This window comes from Echinops telfairi, unplaced genomic scaffold, assembly GCF_000313985.2.
Source record: "Echinops telfairi isolate 266 unplaced genomic scaffold, ASM31398v2 ScPeMD7_7416;HRSCAF=8454, whole genome shotgun sequence".
NCBI lineage: Eukaryota > Metazoa > Chordata > Mammalia > Afrosoricida > Tenrecidae > Echinops > Echinops telfairi.
In genome coordinates, this window is record NW_022111316.1 from 4,607,620 (window position 1) to 4,626,248 (window position 18,629).

An 18,629-nucleotide genomic window follows, 5' to 3' on the forward strand; every position below is an offset into this window, starting at 1 on the left:
ATTTTTTTTTTTAAGTGAAGGGGAGGAGTTTAGCCTATCAGGTTGCAGCTTGGTGACCTCATCTGGTGGTGCTCCAGAGATAAATAACTCACTGGAGGCCAAACCCATACTCTCTGCTTCGTCTCCCTGTGAGATATTCCTGTTGACAACCCACGATGAGCTGTGCTAATGGCAACCAGAGCCTTGGAGCAGGAGAAGCCACATGGAGACTCCACACCAGCGCTATGATGCTTCCACCATCACTGGATCCACAAGACTTTCCACCCACTGACCTTTGATCTTCCTGTACTTGGCATCCTTGTATGTGTTGCATGAGTCTGAAGAGGAATTTATAGACTGGTATCGGACATATATGCTAATATCAGATTTACTGACTTGATCTGGACTGGGGCTGGGATGTTTTCTCAATATGCACACCATACGTGAGCTCATTCTCTAAAATATTCTAGCTCTTTGATTATCCTTATAACTTATCATCCCTATATTCCCTTGTAGATGAAGCTATGTGAAAACAAGGATTTTTTTAAGAAAGGCTGATGATTTCAGGTTAAGTCCTCTTTCTTTTCTCACTCTCAACTAACTTGATCATTGTTAGTATCATGCTATAAAGAATATGGTGAAAGGGATTGGGGGAAAAATTGTCTACTGCGGGGTTTTTATAAGAGAGGGTCAAACTGGTAGGTTGGTAGTGGGTGCTCCTGGGAGAGAAAGGGAAGCATCCGGTATTGTAACTGGTGAAAATCAAAATACACTCTGCTCTTTTGCTGCTAAAAGAGCAAAACAAAAACAAAACAAAAAACAAGGATTTTTTAAATTGCTAAATGACCACCACAGTGCCTTCTACACTTAAGCACTAACCTTTCCGTTAGCAGCTGAGTTTTAACCATGAAGCCGCCAGGGCTCCTTGTCTTCTATACAGCATAGTCCATCAATAGGCACTTGGTGAATGAACATCTAACGCTCATTAAAATAGCCCTCCTTGCCTAAGGGACTCTCCTTCCACTCAACTAATCTTTCAAACAGAAGCCATGAATGAAGCACAGTGCTTCGGAGGTTCTAGGAGGCTGAGAGATTATGGGATGCCACAGTCCTTCCCTATACGATTTCAGAAAAGTGTAATCTCAGCCAGATGCTATGCCAACCCCACGTGTCTCACTCATTACAAAATAATCTCCCATTTGAGAGAAAAACTAAATGTCATCAGTAACAATCTTAATTGACTTGTCTTTCTACCTCTTACTCCGCTGATGATAGTTCTTACTCTCATAGTTAGAACTCATAGATGACGTCAGAAACAGCCTACTTCAGTAAGTATAATCCTGCAACATGCAGGGAAAAGCATCTCTTCTTCCTAGAAATTCACTCATCAATTTATTCCCTTTCTTCAATTTCTCCTCTCACCTGGTTTTATCCTCGTACTTATGAACATGTTAAAATCTTTCATAGTCTTAAAAAGAAAAAAAAACTTCACTCTGCAAAGCCTTAACAATCAAAACAGCCTGGCACTGGTATAGGATAGGTGCAGAAATAGGTGGAATAAAGCCGAAGCATCCAGAAGTAAACTCCTACCAAGTCCATTCAGTCGGAAATGAGCCCTTGTAAAAAATGGTGCTGGGACAACTGGATCTTCACAAGAAAAACGTGAAGTTGAACCCATACTTTATAGCCTATATGGGCATGAACCAATATAAAGCAATGACCTAAGTATAAAAACTAAAAGGAAACAAAGTTTTAAGACTTAAAAATGGATTAGATGGCATCAAAAGCACAAGCAATAGGTAAATTGCATTTCGAAATTAAAAGCTTATATGTATTAAAGGACTTTAACAAAACAAAGAAACTCGCTACAGAATGGAAGAAACTATCTGAGAACCAAAAGGAGCTTTTCTTAGAGTTGTGGAAAATTTCCATTATCTTTGAATTCCACTTTTCCAAGGACTTTTTCAAGGCCCCTCATATATGGTAGAAGTGTTTCATATCCAGAATATATAAACTACAACACAGTAACAGCAAAAAACACACAACTCCACTTAAAAATGGACAAAAGACTGGAATACACAATGAAAATATACGAATGACCAATAAATACATGAAGAGATGCTTAACCCCATTAGCTATGAACCGAGTGGCTGTTGTGCTGACACCAGCTCAACCGTGACCTCCTGTGTGTTAGAATACAATTGTGCTCTGAAGGCTGGTTTTAAAAGTGGATTGCCAAGCCATTATTCTGAGGCACCACTGGGTGAAGTTCAACTTCTCACATTTCAGATAGCGGCCTAGCATGTTCACTACTTGTACGGCCTAAGACCAAAAACCAAACTCATTGCCATCGAGTCAATTCCCACTCATGGCAACCCTATAGGGCAGGGTAGGACTGTCTCTGGGTTTCCTAGACTGCAACTGTCAGAGACTTGAAAGCCTCATCTTTCTCCCCAGGAGCTGTTGGTGGTTTTGAATTGCTGACCTTGAGGTTAGCAGCCCAACAAGTAACCCATTCCCTATTAGTCATTAGGGAAATGCAAAGCAAAACCACTTCATACCCACCAGGATGGCTACTACTAGATGTAGGCCAGGGCATGGAGAAATTGAAACCCTCATCTATTGCTGGTGGGCTTGTCCAAACAATGCAGCTGTGGAAAACAGTTAAACATAAAATGACTATATGGCCCAGCAATTCACTTACGTAGGTAGGAACCCAGAAGAGCTCCTGAGGGCACTCAAATAGACCTGTGTACTATACTATTCATTGGGGCATTATTCACGACAGCCAAAAGGGGCAAACGACTCACCAAAAAATGGACACATAAAATGTGGTAGATTATCCTATAATAGAATATTACTCAAAATGAATTTAAGACTCCTTAGGACCAATAATGAGACTAGAGATACCAGGAGGGGAAGGTGACGGGAGAAAGGGATATCCGACCACAACAATCTACGTATAACCCCCTCCCCGGGGGACGGACAACAGAAAAGTGGGTGAAGGGAGACAACTGTCAGTGTAAGACATGGAAAAAATATATAAATTATCAAGAGTTCATGAGGGAGAGGGGGTGGGTGAGGGGGGAAAATGAGCTGTTACCAAGGGTTCAAGTAAAAAGAAAATGTTTTGAAAATGATGATAGCAGCATATGTACAAATATTCTCGACACAATGGATGTATGTATGGATTACGATAAGAGCTGAATGAGGCCCCAATAAAATGATTTAAAAATAATTTTAAGAGGAATTAAGTTCTGATACATGCTACATTAGACAGATGTTGAAAACAGTATGCTGAGTGAAATAAATCATACACAAAAGACAAATATACAATCCCCCTTATCTGAAATAGAATAGGAAAATGTAGAGAGACCGTTTGAAGAAAACTGGAGCCATAATTATGGGTACCAAGTTTCTGTTAAAGGTAAAGCATTTAGAATGAATGTAAATGAATGTTACTGAATTGAACATTTGTAATAGGAGCCTGGGTGGTGTAATGGTTATGTGTTGGGCTGCTCACCTCAAAGGATAGCAGTTCGAAACCACCAGCCCCTCGGGAGAAAGAGCAGGCTTTCTGTTCCCATAAAGAGCTAGTCTTGGAAACCCACAGGGGCAGTTCTACCCTGTCCTGTAGAGTTGCTATAAGCTGGAATTGACTCAATGGCAGTGGAACGTTTAGTTTAATAGTCAAAAGGGGGAAACTTGCTATATATGCCCTAATAAAACAAAAACCCTCTCTCTCTTCACAATAAAGTATTGTCCCACCTCTTGCTTTCTCTGCTTAACTTCTTGAAATAGTAAAAATCAGAGTTTATATGCCCATTTCCTATTCACTGTTCTCCAAAACATTACAATTTAGTTAACTCAGCTGTATCCATTCCTATTCCATGCAGAAACATACTATTACAAGCGTAAGACCACTCATTTCATAATTACCCTAACAATCGGCAATTTTGAATCCCCAGACTACTGGAGCGCTCTCATTTCTGGTGCTGCTGACCTTAAGCTACTTCATGTGCTATCTTTCATGAATTTCCTTTCTCCCCCCCCAAGTTTCTTCTGTTAACCTTTCTTGCTCAATTGTTCTCCACTTGCTCCTCCTCTTCTGCTCATTATTAAACCTGTCAGTATTGTTAAGGTCTGACCTCGATTCTTCCTAATTTTCACTTTACATACTTCCTCGGGACAAGTTTCCTCACTCCTCTTGCATTCAAATATATGGGAAAGACTCATATAGAGAGTTCATTTGACAGTGACAACTCAGTTTCCAGTGGGTAATTCTACCCATATGACTCTAGACAAATCTTAACTAGAACATGAATAAGACAGCTCTTTCTGTCTTCCTTCCAAACCTATTCCAGTTGCCTATAACCTGTATCTTGGTTTATAAAACTCAGCACCCAATTTTTCTCCCAAGTTTGGAACCTTGGTACTATCCTTGCCATTTCTTCCTCCCTCCTACTATCCCAGAATAAGTAAATGCTCATAAATAAATTCTGTTGTGTCCACATTTGATATCTGTTAATAAAGCCTTGACTTCAAGTTCTCACCTGGATTGTATTGTTGAAATAGCTTCCCAAAAGATATCTGTACATTATTGTATTTTTTAAAACAATCTATGGAAGACCAAAGGAGCCCTGGTGGCGTAGTAGTTAAGAGTTGGGCTGCTAACTGCAAGGTCAGTAGTTCGAAACCACCAGCCAATCCAAGGGCGAAAGATAAGGTTTTTCTACTGATGTCAAGAGTTAGTCTTGGAAATTCACAGGGACAATTCTACCTTGTCCCACAAGGTTACTATGAGTCGGCTTAACTCAGTGGCAGTGAGTTTGTTTGTTTTTGTTTATATAAGACCAAAGGGTCAACAACTATTTTAAAGCACAGATGAAAAGACAGATTTAATAAATGGAAGTCAAAGGACCAGAACAGGAAAAATGAAAATGTGGACACATGTGAAGGATGTAACCTGTGTCCTTGGTCATTGTGACCAGAAACTATGGAATAGAGCAAATTTTGTTTATATAACTTCACCAAAAATCAAAACAAAACACGGAATTACTTTGTAAAACGAGTATCTGACCCTATGAATCCATGTTTAAAGACCTTTTGCTGCTCAAAGGAAAAAGTACTCTCTTAGCTTAAGCATGAAAGAGCCTTCAGTCTGGCTGTAGGTCTCCCACCTACCCCTCTGGCCCCACCATGCCCAGATCCTGCAATCCCATGAAGTTGAGCATTTCATGGACTCCAGTTCTAGCACGTGTTGCTATGTCTGCTCAGAATGCCTTTCCTCTCCCGCCCTCAACTTGAAGTCTTTCCTACCCACCTACAACAGCATTTCCCCAGTTTACCTGGACAGACATTATTACATCCTTTTCTACATCCCTCTTAGGGCCTTATTCAGGGCTCCATTAGAGTTTGTATCAAAATGTTTTTAACTTTAGAGCTGGCCCCAAGTGGATCATATGCCTACAAGTTACGGCACATATTCCTAATTTTCATCATTAGACTTTCAAATTATCCCATAATACAGGACAACTGTGCCCAAATCATTCTTTTTCAAAGGTAAGAGATAGATTCCAAGAGAGGAGAGGGAGATCTTACCTCGAGGAAAAATGCCTGGGTCCATGAAGGTGGCCATGCTGAAGTTGGCCAGCACAAAGAGAAAAACAATCGCATTGTAGATGGGCACTGCAGGTGACACATACACGCTGAGTCCCGGACACCTGCATAGACGATACAGAAAATAAGAGGCTGCCTCTAATGACACTGGACACCGACCATACTCAAAATCTGTCAAGATTCTGAGAGGCCAAGCTGGTGGGGGTGGCAGGGGGATACACAGGACAATAGCGGAGGAGCCTCAGAGCTATCCATGTATGTTATACATCATATAAGGCTGAGAGTTCCTTCCTATGTCTCATCAGGAACAGTCAAGATTCCCTGTGTCACTCAGCCTCCACACCTAGATCAATCTTCCCTCGTTTTCAGATCAAGGTACAAGACACAAAGGATCGCCCCTACCTTAACCCCATGCAGCACTTAGGGTTGTGTTCTTCAGATTCATTTTGGAATGAACTGAAACTTTCAAGGTGTTTTAGAATGTGCCCATCTCCTCTCTAACAAGACAGGAACACTTAGCAGAGATCACCTATGTAACTGACACCACACACACACACACATTCCTTTCTTGGGAGCTGGCTGAGGTCATGTTCCACTGACCTTCACATTGGCTTAAATTAAATCACAGGCTACCACCTACTTTCTGGCTGCCTTGTCCCCTACCAGCTGGCTCTTAACCACTCTCCATTGCCTAAAGTTTCGTCACTGTTTCAGAAGCTGGCTCTTGGAGTGGGAGAGGTGGGAGGAGATAAGGAGGCACAACACAGATAACAAAATAGACATCAGGACACAGGAGACCCTTGAAGTCTTAAGTCTGAATGAGGAGTGGGGGAGGCAACTACACCTTAAAAGCCCTAAATCCAATATTCCACAGGATTCAAATCGAGACATACGTCATGGCCCTTTTAACAAAAACAAAAAAGTGTTTCCTAGTTCAGCACTAAACTGCTGTTTCCTCCGGGGACAGGAGTCAAAGTAGGAGCCCGGCAAGAGCTGTGCCTTCAGGCCTGCTGTGCCCTGGGAGCTGGGTGTTTCAGAAGAACATCTGATGTGCCTCTTGCTTGGTCAGTTATATCCCATGCTCTATCTCAACTCGGAAAGAGCTTCCCACTGCAAGACAACGGCCGAACACCCTAATCTACTTTGTGGCTGAGAATTTAATCTCCAGAATTAGGCCAGCATCTGTCCTTGTCCCTTTTATCTGGACCAGTCAGAAGGAAAGCCAGTGTCAAGAGAATAAAACATCCTAAGAACCTAGTGAATTCATCCACAGCAGTCCTGTCCCCATCAAACTAAAAAAAGAATAGCCCTGAATAGTGATTCATGATGGCTTGGAGGAAGCCTCTCTCTTCCTTATGCAAGTTCTTGGGGTCAAAAAAGATGGCCCCATGTCTTGGCAAGGTTTCTTTTGGGTGTAATAGAAGCAAGAAGGAAGGATCTCTGAACTGCCCCACCCCAAAGCCTTGACCTCCTGGGTTCCTCTAGGGAGGGAGAGAAACTGAAAACCAGTCATCCAGGTCAGAGCCCCTCCCTAACACTGAGCTGTCGCTTCCATTTCCTCCTGGGGAAGAGGAGAAAAGGGTGACTCATTGGACTCCCACAGTCTGGGAAGACAATTAGAAGGGAAAAAGAAATTAAATCTTTAAAATACTGAGGAATCCATGATTTAAAAGTCATTCCTAGAACTGGCTACTGTGGCCTCATGAGCTTCTGAAAGAAATAGGCAGGGCTGCCCTCTGTTGCTGAGGGAAGGGAAGTTTCTGGAATAGCTGGTGAACAGGAATGACATCCCAGCACCCTCAGAGGCTCCCATGTCAATCTTCCTGAACATGCTTTCTTCAGCTTTATTTCCAAAGAAAGCAAAGAGCTAATTTCTTTGGTACCCTGCCAACCACCTACCCCTCGATGACGAACTCACCCCTACAACTTTCTTGATAACCACCCAGCCCAGTTGAAGTGTGTAACCCTGGAACTGAGTTCCAAGATGTTGCCAAAATAAACCCTGCCCCCACAGTGGCAGCAGTTAGAAATGATGCAAACAAGGCAGCCAACAGAGCCAGTATTTGCTGTCCAATTCTCATCAGAGACCCCCAGCTTTGAAGCATAGCACTCAGGCCAAGGCAACAGTCCACCAAGGAGAGGCCCCGGTGAGCAGAGCCTGCCCGGGTCACATCTCCCACACGGTTTTGTTTGAGGAGAGTTTTCCTATTGCCAGATTCTGGGTGACCACCCCAAGGAGCCTGTCTGAATCTGTTCCCTTTGATAGTAGGAAATGAGGCCTGAGCTGGGGAGTTGTTGTTGGGGCTTGTCTTCAGCCTATGGCAATAATCCTAGCGCTCCAGAAGCTTAGGAGTGGTCAAAACCCAGGAGGGAGGCTGACTCACGGATGTGGCTCCCAGACCCATATCATCCTAAGGAAAACAGGTTCCTTAGCCCATCATGTGGCACTCCCATTTCAGGGTCAAATGAAAATTGGGAGAGTGGGTTTGTTTCAAAGCCCACACTTCTGGCATCCTGTTTCGTAGTTCTCTTTTTAAAAGGTGGTGAAATTCTTGGAAAGAAAAAGCAGGAGTCGAGAAGCTTTGGGTTTTAATCTGATTTCAATCAATGCTCACTATGTGGTCTTAAGTAACATCCGGGGAGCTCTCCAAGCCTGTTACTTCACTACCCAATACAGATATGAGAATGAAGGAGGGGATGTTTGAAAAGATTCTGGAATTCTTTTTAAACCAGCTGGCTCAACAGAGCACTAGCTGGCTGAAGACAGACAAATACATTATTAACCATCATCAATTATCATTCCAGCTCCACCTTCTTCTGTGATTTCACTTCCCCATCTGAGCTATTAGGGAAGTAAGGACACTTAGATAGAGAGGCACTCAGCTCCTACAGAACAGGTCTGTGCATTCCACCTGTGCCTAAGACATAGTTGGAATAAATGACTAGTGTTCCTTGTTGCTGAGAGGAGGGTGGAATGAATGTCCCACTTCCTGCCCTTGGGGATCTTCACTGGGGACTGCGTCATCCTCTGCCTTCTTCAAGATCCCGTGGGCAAACAACAATTCTCCTTACAGATGGCAAATACTCTTGGAACACCTGTTGATTGGGGAGGGGTGGTTCTGGTGCCCAGGCTTTCCAGCAGCTGAACGCTACATGTGGAACCTGGGCACTTATTACTAGATATGAAAACACCCAGGAAAGAAAAAGGAACAACTACTGCTCAATTAATCCTTAATCATTAGCTGTTCCCACTCAAAGCAGATGCTAACACCTCTGCCATGGTGGGGAAAGAAAAAAATGGGGGGGGGGAGGCAGACCAGAGGGAGAGCCATGAGGCTGCCTATTGGCTTTGGGTTAAAGGGTAGGAGGGGCCAGAGGATGACAATGGAAGCAGCATCTATACTGTGTGTGGGTGGGCCACTAGAAGACCAGGGGTTTCTGGGCAGTCCTAACTTCCCATCCTTCCTCCTAGGATGCCCTGACCTCCTGCCCACCCACTTTAGAAATGAGCATAATGAGACACTAGCTGTTCTAATTGACTTCTAATGGTGTTGCCAGGAGCCCTATGAAAGTCTCAGGGCCTGAGGAAGTCAAAGAGAAGATAACCACGTGGCTGGGCTTCATAGACTCACTTGAGCCAGAGCAGTCCAACTTGTATATTTTAGGTACAGGCAATGCCTGGGTTTCCCCTACTTGCCCTTAAATGTTATGTCTCATGTGTAAATAACATGACTGGCCCAATCCGTACACGTCACTTCCACTTGCTGAAAGCGCAGCTTTTCAGTCATGGGAAAGGTTCTGAGCCATCCCTTGCCGTAAGTCAGCTAAATAAGAACCATACGCACTGCTCTGACTACAAATTTGACTTAAAGACACTTCCGAACAGACCTTGTACAGCCTGTCCTGGAGTTCCACATATTATTTCATTTCTAAAAGGGTCATGTTGCATAAATAAACTGTTCTAGTTCAACTTCCTCATTATAGAGGAAGAAACTGAGACCCAAAGAGGTTAAAAATTTTAACTAAAATAGCCTGACCCCCAAATAATGCTTATCCCACTTATCTAGCAGTGCTCCCTTGCCAATAATCACAAAAGGAGAGGATCCACCTATACTAGTGTTAATAAAGAGCCCTGGTGGCATAATGGAGTAGGCATCTGTCTGCTAACTGTAAGGTCGGCAGTTCAAAAATCACCAGCCACTCCAAGTGAGAAAGATGAGGCTTTCTGCTCCGGTAAAGATTGACAGCCCTAGAAAGCCAAAGAGCCAGTTCTACCCTGTCCTACAAAGGTTGCTATACATCAGAATCAACTCAGTGGCAGTGAGTGAATTCTTAATGGGAAAAGAAAGGGTTACTTTCACAGCTGCTCTTCTTCTCAAACAGGGAGAAAGGGAGCTGATTAAGACAGGTGCCCCAATCACGCATCCAACTAGTTTGGTATTGGACACGGTCAGTGGATGAAAGGGATCGAGGCTTGGAGGAGGAGGAAGGTCTCAAGATTGAGGCAGAAGATCGCCATTTCTCTGATGAGCAGGTCAACTTGTTAAGTTCTGCTTATGGTTTCTCTGCTTGACAGAGAAATACGGAAGGTAAGCTGTTCCTAATTAGTTGAAGCCTACATGCCGTCACTAATTATACCAGTCAGCTGGAAAGGGACTCTCCCTTCTACTCCCAGTTGTTTAGGTCTCCAAGTTAATTCTCACCTACGGTTTACAGTGATGTAAGAACCACCATTTGTAGCCTAGTGAAGAGAGTAAGAGGTGACAGGGTAGTTACAGATAGCATCAGATTACCCAGTAAGCAAGGTAAGCATGGGCTGACTTGTGCTTATTTCCCTATCTGTAGTTAACATTTTCACCCTTTACACTGCATCCAAGATTCTACGTCTAGCTCAGCCTAGCATCTGCCTCTCCTGAAGCCCACAGCGCCTTCCAGTCGAATCAAAGCCTCTTTCCAAATTTACAATCCCTGACAGGGACAGAGTAGCCAGTGAGTAAGGTAAACATGAAAACCCTGTGTTAACTATTCACTACACATGCGTAAATAAGCTTAGCTTGCTTAGTTGGGTCAACCTACCCCTGGTACAGATTTAAGGACCTAAACCAGCACTGGTTCAAAGAAAGCGTTGCTCTTGCCTTTCCTCTTGAAACCAAGAATTTTCATCCGTGTATTGTTTTCCATGGAACTGAACCTCAAAAGGGGCAGCGCCCTCGGGGAACAGTGTTTCAAAACAGTGAGTAGCACCTGGGCCCGTGCCTGCATGCTGGTGGAGGAAACCCTATGGTCAGAGAATTTCAGAGGACAACCCTAACTTTTCTTCTTCTCTTCAAGAGCCAGGTGATAGCGGAAGATAAACAGGGTACTTCTGCTTCCACAAGATCTTTGAGGGAAGAAGCCAACCCACAAACATTCATGGTAGAAGCTAAAACCAGGAGCAACTCTCAATGTTAGGGTTCTATTAATTCTGGATTCAAAGCAGTAATTCCTAGTCAAGACTTATAAGCAGAGTCAATCTTGTCCTCCCAAATCCTTTTGCCTGGGTCTCTGAGACCACAGAATGAGGAGCCCGCCACCCCCCACCCCCCCCACTTTACTGGCACCAGTCAAGAGGAAAGTAGGTTAAATGGCTTCAACTACCAATTGAGAAACTGTCCGTGTCAGGACAACTCCGGGCAAACTGGTATAACCAGACAAGCACTCCAATGGTTCCAGATTAGCAAGTCAGGATCAAAGCCTCTGCTTGCCCTGTCCTCAAGAACAGATGAGCAGAGGGAAACCACTCAGTCCCTGAACTTCCTACTTTCTCCAAAGGCTTTCCCTCTTGGAGTAACAGACACTCAACAATGAGGTTCTAAGGGGGCCAAGGGAGCCAAATTGGTCTTGTAAACACACCTCCTGACCCAGCATGACTATTGCAAGGATACTAGGATCTGATGGAAGTGTTCTTGGCTAAAAGGTTGATTCTACTGACAACAGAAACCAGAACAAGTCCTGACACTGATGACTCACCCTGTATTGGTAGCCAACGCATAAAGGGTGCATGGTGAGCTTAGGCAAGAGAAAAGGAACATGCAGAAAAGAGAAGCCAGATGGAAGAACGGGGGCGCTCTCTCTAGAGCCCTGGGGGATCCGCAGACCTAGTCAGGCTGGGGCCACCCACCTCCGAAACCACCACCCCTACCCCTGCCCCCCACCCCCCACCTGCTTCAGGGGGAAGGAGGGGGAGGGAGAGTTAACTCCTACTTTAAGTAATGGGTTCATTCATCCTCATTTAAGAACTAGATGGAAATAAATCATTCTTACTTTGCTGATTCTTCTACCAAGTGATCCACATGGTAGAATTCCTTTTGCATCCAGAGCCCAGTTGATGCTTTCCTTCCTTCTCATCTCAGATTTAATTCCTGTTCTATATTTCTCCACATAATAGTAACTGCTCCCACCCCACCAATTCTCATTCATTTGCATTCATCCTTCATTGATTCCCAACTGCTTTTATTCCCTAGCACTTGACTTCACTCTTGTCCTCTTTTCGGCTACCTTATATTGCTGTGAGCAGCAGAGCAGCATCAACTCTGGGCCTGGATTACAGCAAAGTGGGCTTCCCAGATCTAGCCTGCACTCAGCACCCTAAGCTGCAGCTGGAGAACGGATTTAATGACTCAACAGTAAAAGGCTCAGCGGCCTGGCACATGTTAATTTCTAAGTGGATCACAGCACAATTCTAGATGCTTGCTAGGTCAATAGCTAAGATACCAGAAACGGGGAAAGACGGCATACCTGACTCAGGCTCTGCCACTAACAAGTAGATGAACAAAATGCTGAAGTAGGTATGACACAGATCCTAAATGGGAACTCCTTCAAGTACCAAATGTCTTTCCCAGAAGGACTGGGAAACCGCCATTTCATTCACCAAGAACAAACATTCTAGAACTCTCTTCCTAGGTAAAACATGCCCTTTTCCAGTGCTCTCCCTTCTCCAGGCTTCAGCTTCAATAGAGAGAAAAACATCTGTGTAACCAACGAAACTGTCTCATTAGGGTATCTTATAAATCAATTCTGAAACATCCCAGCACTCAGTTCCCACAATCTCAAACCTAAGCATCAGATATCCTGCGGAAAAGTCGTCAGAAAAACCTTTCGTTTAGTCTACAGCTGTTTCTCTTGTAGAATTGATTACTTAAACTGTGGCAGGCCACTCTGGTGGTTTCCTCCCACTTCCTTCCTAGTTTGGGGTCATCTAATGAGGGAGCTGGGTAGGATATCACGAAGACACCTATGATTTCAAAGGGAGGGAGGAGAAGGTAGAAGCTTCTACAAGTAAAAAATTTACCAGAAAGCTGAACAAATTTAGGCCTTTTCTCTTTCCCAAAAGAACTGGGAATGGGAGTTACTGCCATTTCGTTCAGCAAGAACGAACATTCTGGAACTCTTTTCCTAAATATAATGTGTCCTTTCCAATAGTCCTTGCTTCACCAGGCTTCAGCTTTAATACAAAGAAAATCACTTTTTCTTTTTTCTTACTACATTTCTGGATTTGGATTTACCTGTATCAAACATCATGTATTCCCAGTCACTTGGCATTGCAAGTCCTTAGCAATACTCATGAGAAAAAGCACACCCCCACAGCCCCACCCCACCCCCGCCACTCCCCATGCATGGGAATGCCCCCCACCCAAATACAGTATGGGGAGAAAACTCACGTAAAGGCAAAGAAGAGTGTTGTGGCTCCCACTAAGAAGATGGCGGCTGCTGAGACCGGGACATACTTGCTGGGTTTGAATCTCTTTCCAGACTCTGCGGGCATGGTGGAGCTCTGTTGGGAGACCTGCCCTGCCGCATAGCCCAGGCCCACACAGCGGAGGAACAGCCAAGAAAATGGGATGAGGGTAACAACAGGGAAGAGGGCAGAGGGAAACCAGGGATGTAAGATTTAAATGATCACCCTTCCCCCTCCCAAGTAAAAGCAAAGGTCAAAAGATCTCAGATGTAAGAATGCATATGGGAGGGGGAAAGGTGATTCCAGATGATGAAAAACAACCTCCCCAGAACAAGGCACAGGGGAGAGTAAGTAACACAAGTTGTACAGTTTAAAATATGCTGCACACATGCAAATGGCTGTAGGCGTAGAATATGGGCCGCTAGACAGGCCAAGGAACAGCTCATGGATGGCGGCAAGTCTTCAAAAGGAAAGGGAGGGGAGAGCAGGTGACTGCAGGCAAGGAAAAATTATGCCGAGGAGATGCTCTAGCACCTTCCCAACGACCACACGTCCACAGAATGTGAGCGGCACCTTCAGGAGGTGTGCCCTGTGTTTCTATTTTAATCCAAGGAGGAACCAGTGGCCCCTTCCAGCTTTAACCAGAAGCTGTTTCACTCCAGTCCTTGTCCCTTTGGGGGCGTCTCCTCGATGCCACCTCTCCCACACCTCGACTTCCTCAGGGAGAAGCCTAGCAGTGGTGGGCTAATTGTGTTTCCCTTCGCGCTCTCTCTCTCTCTGTCTCGCTTGATGGCTAAAGCTGGGCAACAGCTGTGACAAGGTGTTCTTTGAATCCTGTTCCTTGAAGGAGAAGGGAAAGGAGAAAGAGTCGGCTGGTCTGTCTGCAATCTCTTCTTGTTCTTCCCAAGCCCTTTAATGGCTTCGTTTCCTATGGAGTTCATGCAAAACTAAATGGGGATGTAGAATCCCTGAAGCCATAGTCTTCCCAATAAACAGGAGAGGCTGAAGCAATCAATTCCACTCAATGACACTTTATGAGGTTACTGTGGGTGAAAGCAAAGCTCCAAAGGTCTCCCCGTTTCCAGGCGAACAGACTTCACTGATCTTTCATCTTCAACTCTGGGCTTTCTGGGAACGGAGATCAACTGGGTCACGGTGCCTCACCTGGAGGAAACAAGAATCTTTATCAGAGAAATTCTTTGAGGACAGTTCCTAAAAGCACCAAAGCTAAAACTCCACAGGCTCCTCTGTTACTGAGTGCCTTGGAGAGAAAGATTAGTTTCCATTTCACTTACACGGATTCAGAATAGGACTCAAAACTGGGAGGGCAATGGGTTCCGAATGCCTCACAATCCTCAATGCTGTTCTGACTAGAGCGAGGACACCCGGCCTTCAGCTACCCTAAGGTCAGCAGAGGACTAGGTGTTACATTAGCTCCAGCAAGGGGCCCGTCTCAACTGACACAAATGGGCCATACCAAATACCAGGAATATCAAAATCTAAAAACAGACAGACACAGCAATGGAGGGCAGTCTCAGGAAAGAGATTTCTTTTTGGACAAAGTGAGCATTTATTGCAACAATGACAAAAGGAAAAAAGTAACCTCAAAATTAGAACAGTGAGCTTCTCTCTCTTTTTAGCTATAGCCCTGAAGAGGCAGAAGCTGAATTTTCAGGCTTTGGGAATTCACCATCAAAGGGCAAGGTAAGAAACAGCTTTGCACTGAAAGATGAGATACCTCTGGAGAAAAACTGAGGCTACCATCAGGGTAGGTCTCTTTCTTCCAAATTCAACAGTTTTTTCCTTCCTACCTCAGCCTATTAAGCAAACAGAGCCCCACCTACTCCTGATTAAGAGTAATAATTATTTCTGTTGATGATAGTAACAAAATAACACCAGCACTTTGAATTTTATAGGATGCTTTTCATCTAGTGATCTCAAAGCACTTTACTCACATTAGCTGGTGACACAGTCCCTTATCCCACTCAGTAAAATTGAAGGCTGGAGAAGGCCTGAGGCCATTCCACTGAATCACTGGAGTAACCAGGTTCAGAATCCACATGCCTCATTGCTGATCCGAAATCTTTCTACCTTTCTCATCCACCACGGGACCTGCCCAGGATGAGAACTTGCCATCTGCAAACCAAAAATTATACTTCAATTAGAATTTTAAAAGAAAAGTTCCCTCACCCTGTCTCATAGTTCCATTAAAACCTAAAGCAGAAATTAAAGACTTCAAAGTTTTCCAACAGTGAAGTTCAAATGTGCCCTGAACTTCGTCACCTCTTGTCTGTCTGTCTGTCTGACTTCTGGCACAGAAGGCAAAGGGTTCCTTTAGGATCTCTCTTTTTGGGCAATGAATGTACAAATGCGATTTACACAATTGATGTGAGTATGGATTGTGATAAGAGTTGTATGAGCCCCTAATAAAGTGATCTAAAAAAAATATCTCTCTTTCTAAAACAGATAGGGTTATAGAGGACCAAGTGGCAACACCAGAACAGAGAGAACCCTGGAAAATACATTATTACAGTCCTACAAAGACCAAACTTCTGTAGCCTGATTTTATGATGATTTAACGCCCAGTTGCCTAAAAGAATCAAAGCCCACACCTCTGAACTTAGGCCTCAAAATGGCATAATGAAAAAAGAGCCCTGGTGGTATAAATTATGTGTTGTGCTGCTAACAAGGTTAGAGGTTTGAAACCACTTGCCACTCTCTGGGAAAAAGATGAGGCTTTATACTTCCATAAAGATTTATAGTCTCATGTGTTCGCTTCGGCAGCACATATACTAAAAAAAAAGATTTATAGTCTCAGAAACCTACAGGGACAGGACCATCCTGTCATATAGGATTGCTGTGAGTCGAAATTGAATTCCATGTTAGTGAGCAGTTTGTGGTTTATGGCATAATGGATTATACCTTGACCTGGTAGCCATAAGGTTGGTGGTTCAAAACCATCAGTTGCTTCTTGGGAGAGGTGTTTTGGTCCCAGACATATTTAAGGCTCAGAAACCCAAAAGGGGCAGTTCTGCTCTGTCCTACAGGGTTGCTATGTGTCAGAATCAACTTGATGGCAGGGAGCTTGTTTGTTGTGGCATAGTGGGTTTTACATTGGTCAGCACTTCAAATAGCTTTCTCCTCAGTGAAGATTAGCTCCCCAGCCCCCCCAAAAGTTTTACAGCCCCCAAGCCCCTAATTCTTGTTAATAAAAGGAGGGCTTTTTTGGTTTACAGGTAGTTGTTAAAGCAATCTTTCCTTAAAACCCCACAGATTACAGAAAATTAAAAAAATATATATACCTCACATTTCATCTAGAGTAAGACATTATGCAGACACCATATATTATTTAAGATTTTACTTTCTATGGGGCAAAAGAAGTCTAATACTGCCATAGGCATGTGGGGCCAGGAAGCCTATACAATTTCATATATATCCCAGAACAACACTAGGATACGAAAGATCAACAAGGATGTTAGGGGAAAACAAATTAGAAGGGGCAGTATAAATTTTACGAATTTATTGGGTACAAACAAAAACAAACCCTGTCTTAACAGAAGATCATGCTGTCTCACAAGGCTAAGGATGAGGCCAGAAGAGGGGTGTGTTCAGAGGTAGGGTCCATCCAAACCTGGATGAGAAAGGGGTACCACAAACTGTGGAGGGCATACTCAGAATACACAATGGGATGGTGATGTACATTTGAACCTGGATATGTGGTTCAAAGGCTAAAAGTAAAACTCTAGAAACAGATCTATGAGTTGTGTGTAAAGTACCAGCGATGGTAAGGCACCTCTGTGGAAGCATAGCACCACTGACAGCACAACTATTGTTGGTTGAAATATAAAGTGGTGACATACTGCAAAATAGTACATTTGAATATGCATCAATTAGGTGCCCCGGGATAATCCACATGACAACACAATGGAGGAAAGGCTAGGCAGAAGTGCAAAAGTGTTTTTGAGAGAGCAAAATAAATGTCAATATAATTATTGTAAACACTGGGTGGGTTCTACAGATGGGTGATAATGGACATTCTGAAGAGATTTGCTCCAGGAGAAAGAGACCCTGGGGATAAAGGATGAACCTGCAAATGTCAGCCCAAGATGGCATTAACCAGGAAGTGAAAAATCCACAACCTCTGACCTGTGGCACAGCATCTATCTCATCTCTCACCTACCTCCCTTCCGAACTTTATGACACTTACTTCTCGGTTCAATGTTTTCATTCGGCCATGTGGGTCAAACACTTTCCATCTCCCTACCCCACAAAGAGACTTCCACAGGCAAAATATTGGCAGACCCATTCGAGCTCCGATTATCAAAAGTACAAACTACTAAAAACGCACGGAGCACCCGGCCCCGGCTGGGGAGGAGGAAGGGGGAGAAGGGAGACGGGCTGGAAAACACAGACAGGCACGAGCCCAAACACTTCAATCAGTCGAGTGGGGCGAGGGACCCACATCGCAGGGCAGTAAAGGGGAACAGCACCCGGTCTCCACCCCGGCGCTGGCGCCGAGTCGGGGGACAGCCCAGCGGCCGTCGCTGAGCCCGAGAACACGGACTCCACAGCGGCCGGGCCCACGGCGGCGGCGGGAGCCGGCTGACCGGGGTGACAAAGTCCGGAGCGCAGGGCCGGGGGCGGAAGGGGCCGGGATCCCGAGCTGGGAACGGGGGTTCCAGCACTAACCGGTTTCTGAACCCCGGCGGCCGAGGAAGCCGGGCCTCTCCTGGTCCTCCGTTTCCGGGGCCCACGGGTCTCGCCACAGTTGGATGACCCGGCCCCGCAGAGGGAGAGGGCCTCAACCACCTCCCCCCTCTCCGGTCCCCCTTCCCTAGAGGTCACTCTCCCCTCCCACCTCAACGGCCCGGCACTTCCGGTTCCGCAGGGGCCAGTGTCTCCCGTGCTCACCCCGCCGCGGTGCCCGTCAGCGGCGCCGTCGCTTCGTCGCCGCCGCCTCCCGGCAGTGCCGTCCGGCCTCTGAGAGGCAGCGCGCGGCCCCCGCACGCTCCACGCCCGCCCTGCTCGCGCGCGCTCCCGTCCGGCGACGCTCGTCTCCCAGCCGGCGCGCGGCCGTGGCCCTCAGTACCGGGTCTGGAGCCCTCCCAACGTTCCCATTGGCTCTCGGGCCCGGGCACGCGCGACGTCTCGCGCCGGGCACGTTTCTCTCATTCATGCGACTCGCGCCGCCGCGCCAGCCCCGGCTCACTCGCCCATTCACCCATAACCCCCCACCCGCTCGCCGCTCGTGAGCGTGCGCGCGAACCGGGGGCGACCGCGGCGACCTCGCGGTCTGATTGGCTGTAGGAGCACA

General features: G+C 45.3%; 1 protein-coding gene across 3 annotated transcripts in view; it reads right to left on the minus strand.

The window, feature by feature from the left end:
• The window catches only part of ZDHHC5 (zinc finger DHHC-type palmitoyltransferase 5), a 27,960-nt gene extending 9,661 nt beyond the window's left edge, over positions 1-18,299 (minus strand). The window contains exons 1-3 of one of the 3 annotated variants that reach the window (XM_045297031.1): positions 18,227-18,299; positions 13,299-14,479; positions 5,581-5,702 (exon numbers count right to left, since the gene is read on the minus strand). In XM_045297031.1, the coding sequence (XP_045152966.1) occupies positions 5,581-5,702; positions 13,299-13,402 (226 nt within the window). In that variant the 5' untranslated portion in view covers positions 13,403-14,479; positions 18,227-18,299. Of the gene's footprint in view, positions 1-5,580; positions 5,703-13,298; positions 14,480-15,270; positions 15,340-18,004; positions 18,077-18,226 lie in introns of those variants that run through there. The other 2 variants (XM_004714910.3, XM_045297030.1) reach the window with 2 other exon arrangements.
• Between the last annotated feature and the right edge of the window lie 330 nt (positions 18,300-18,629).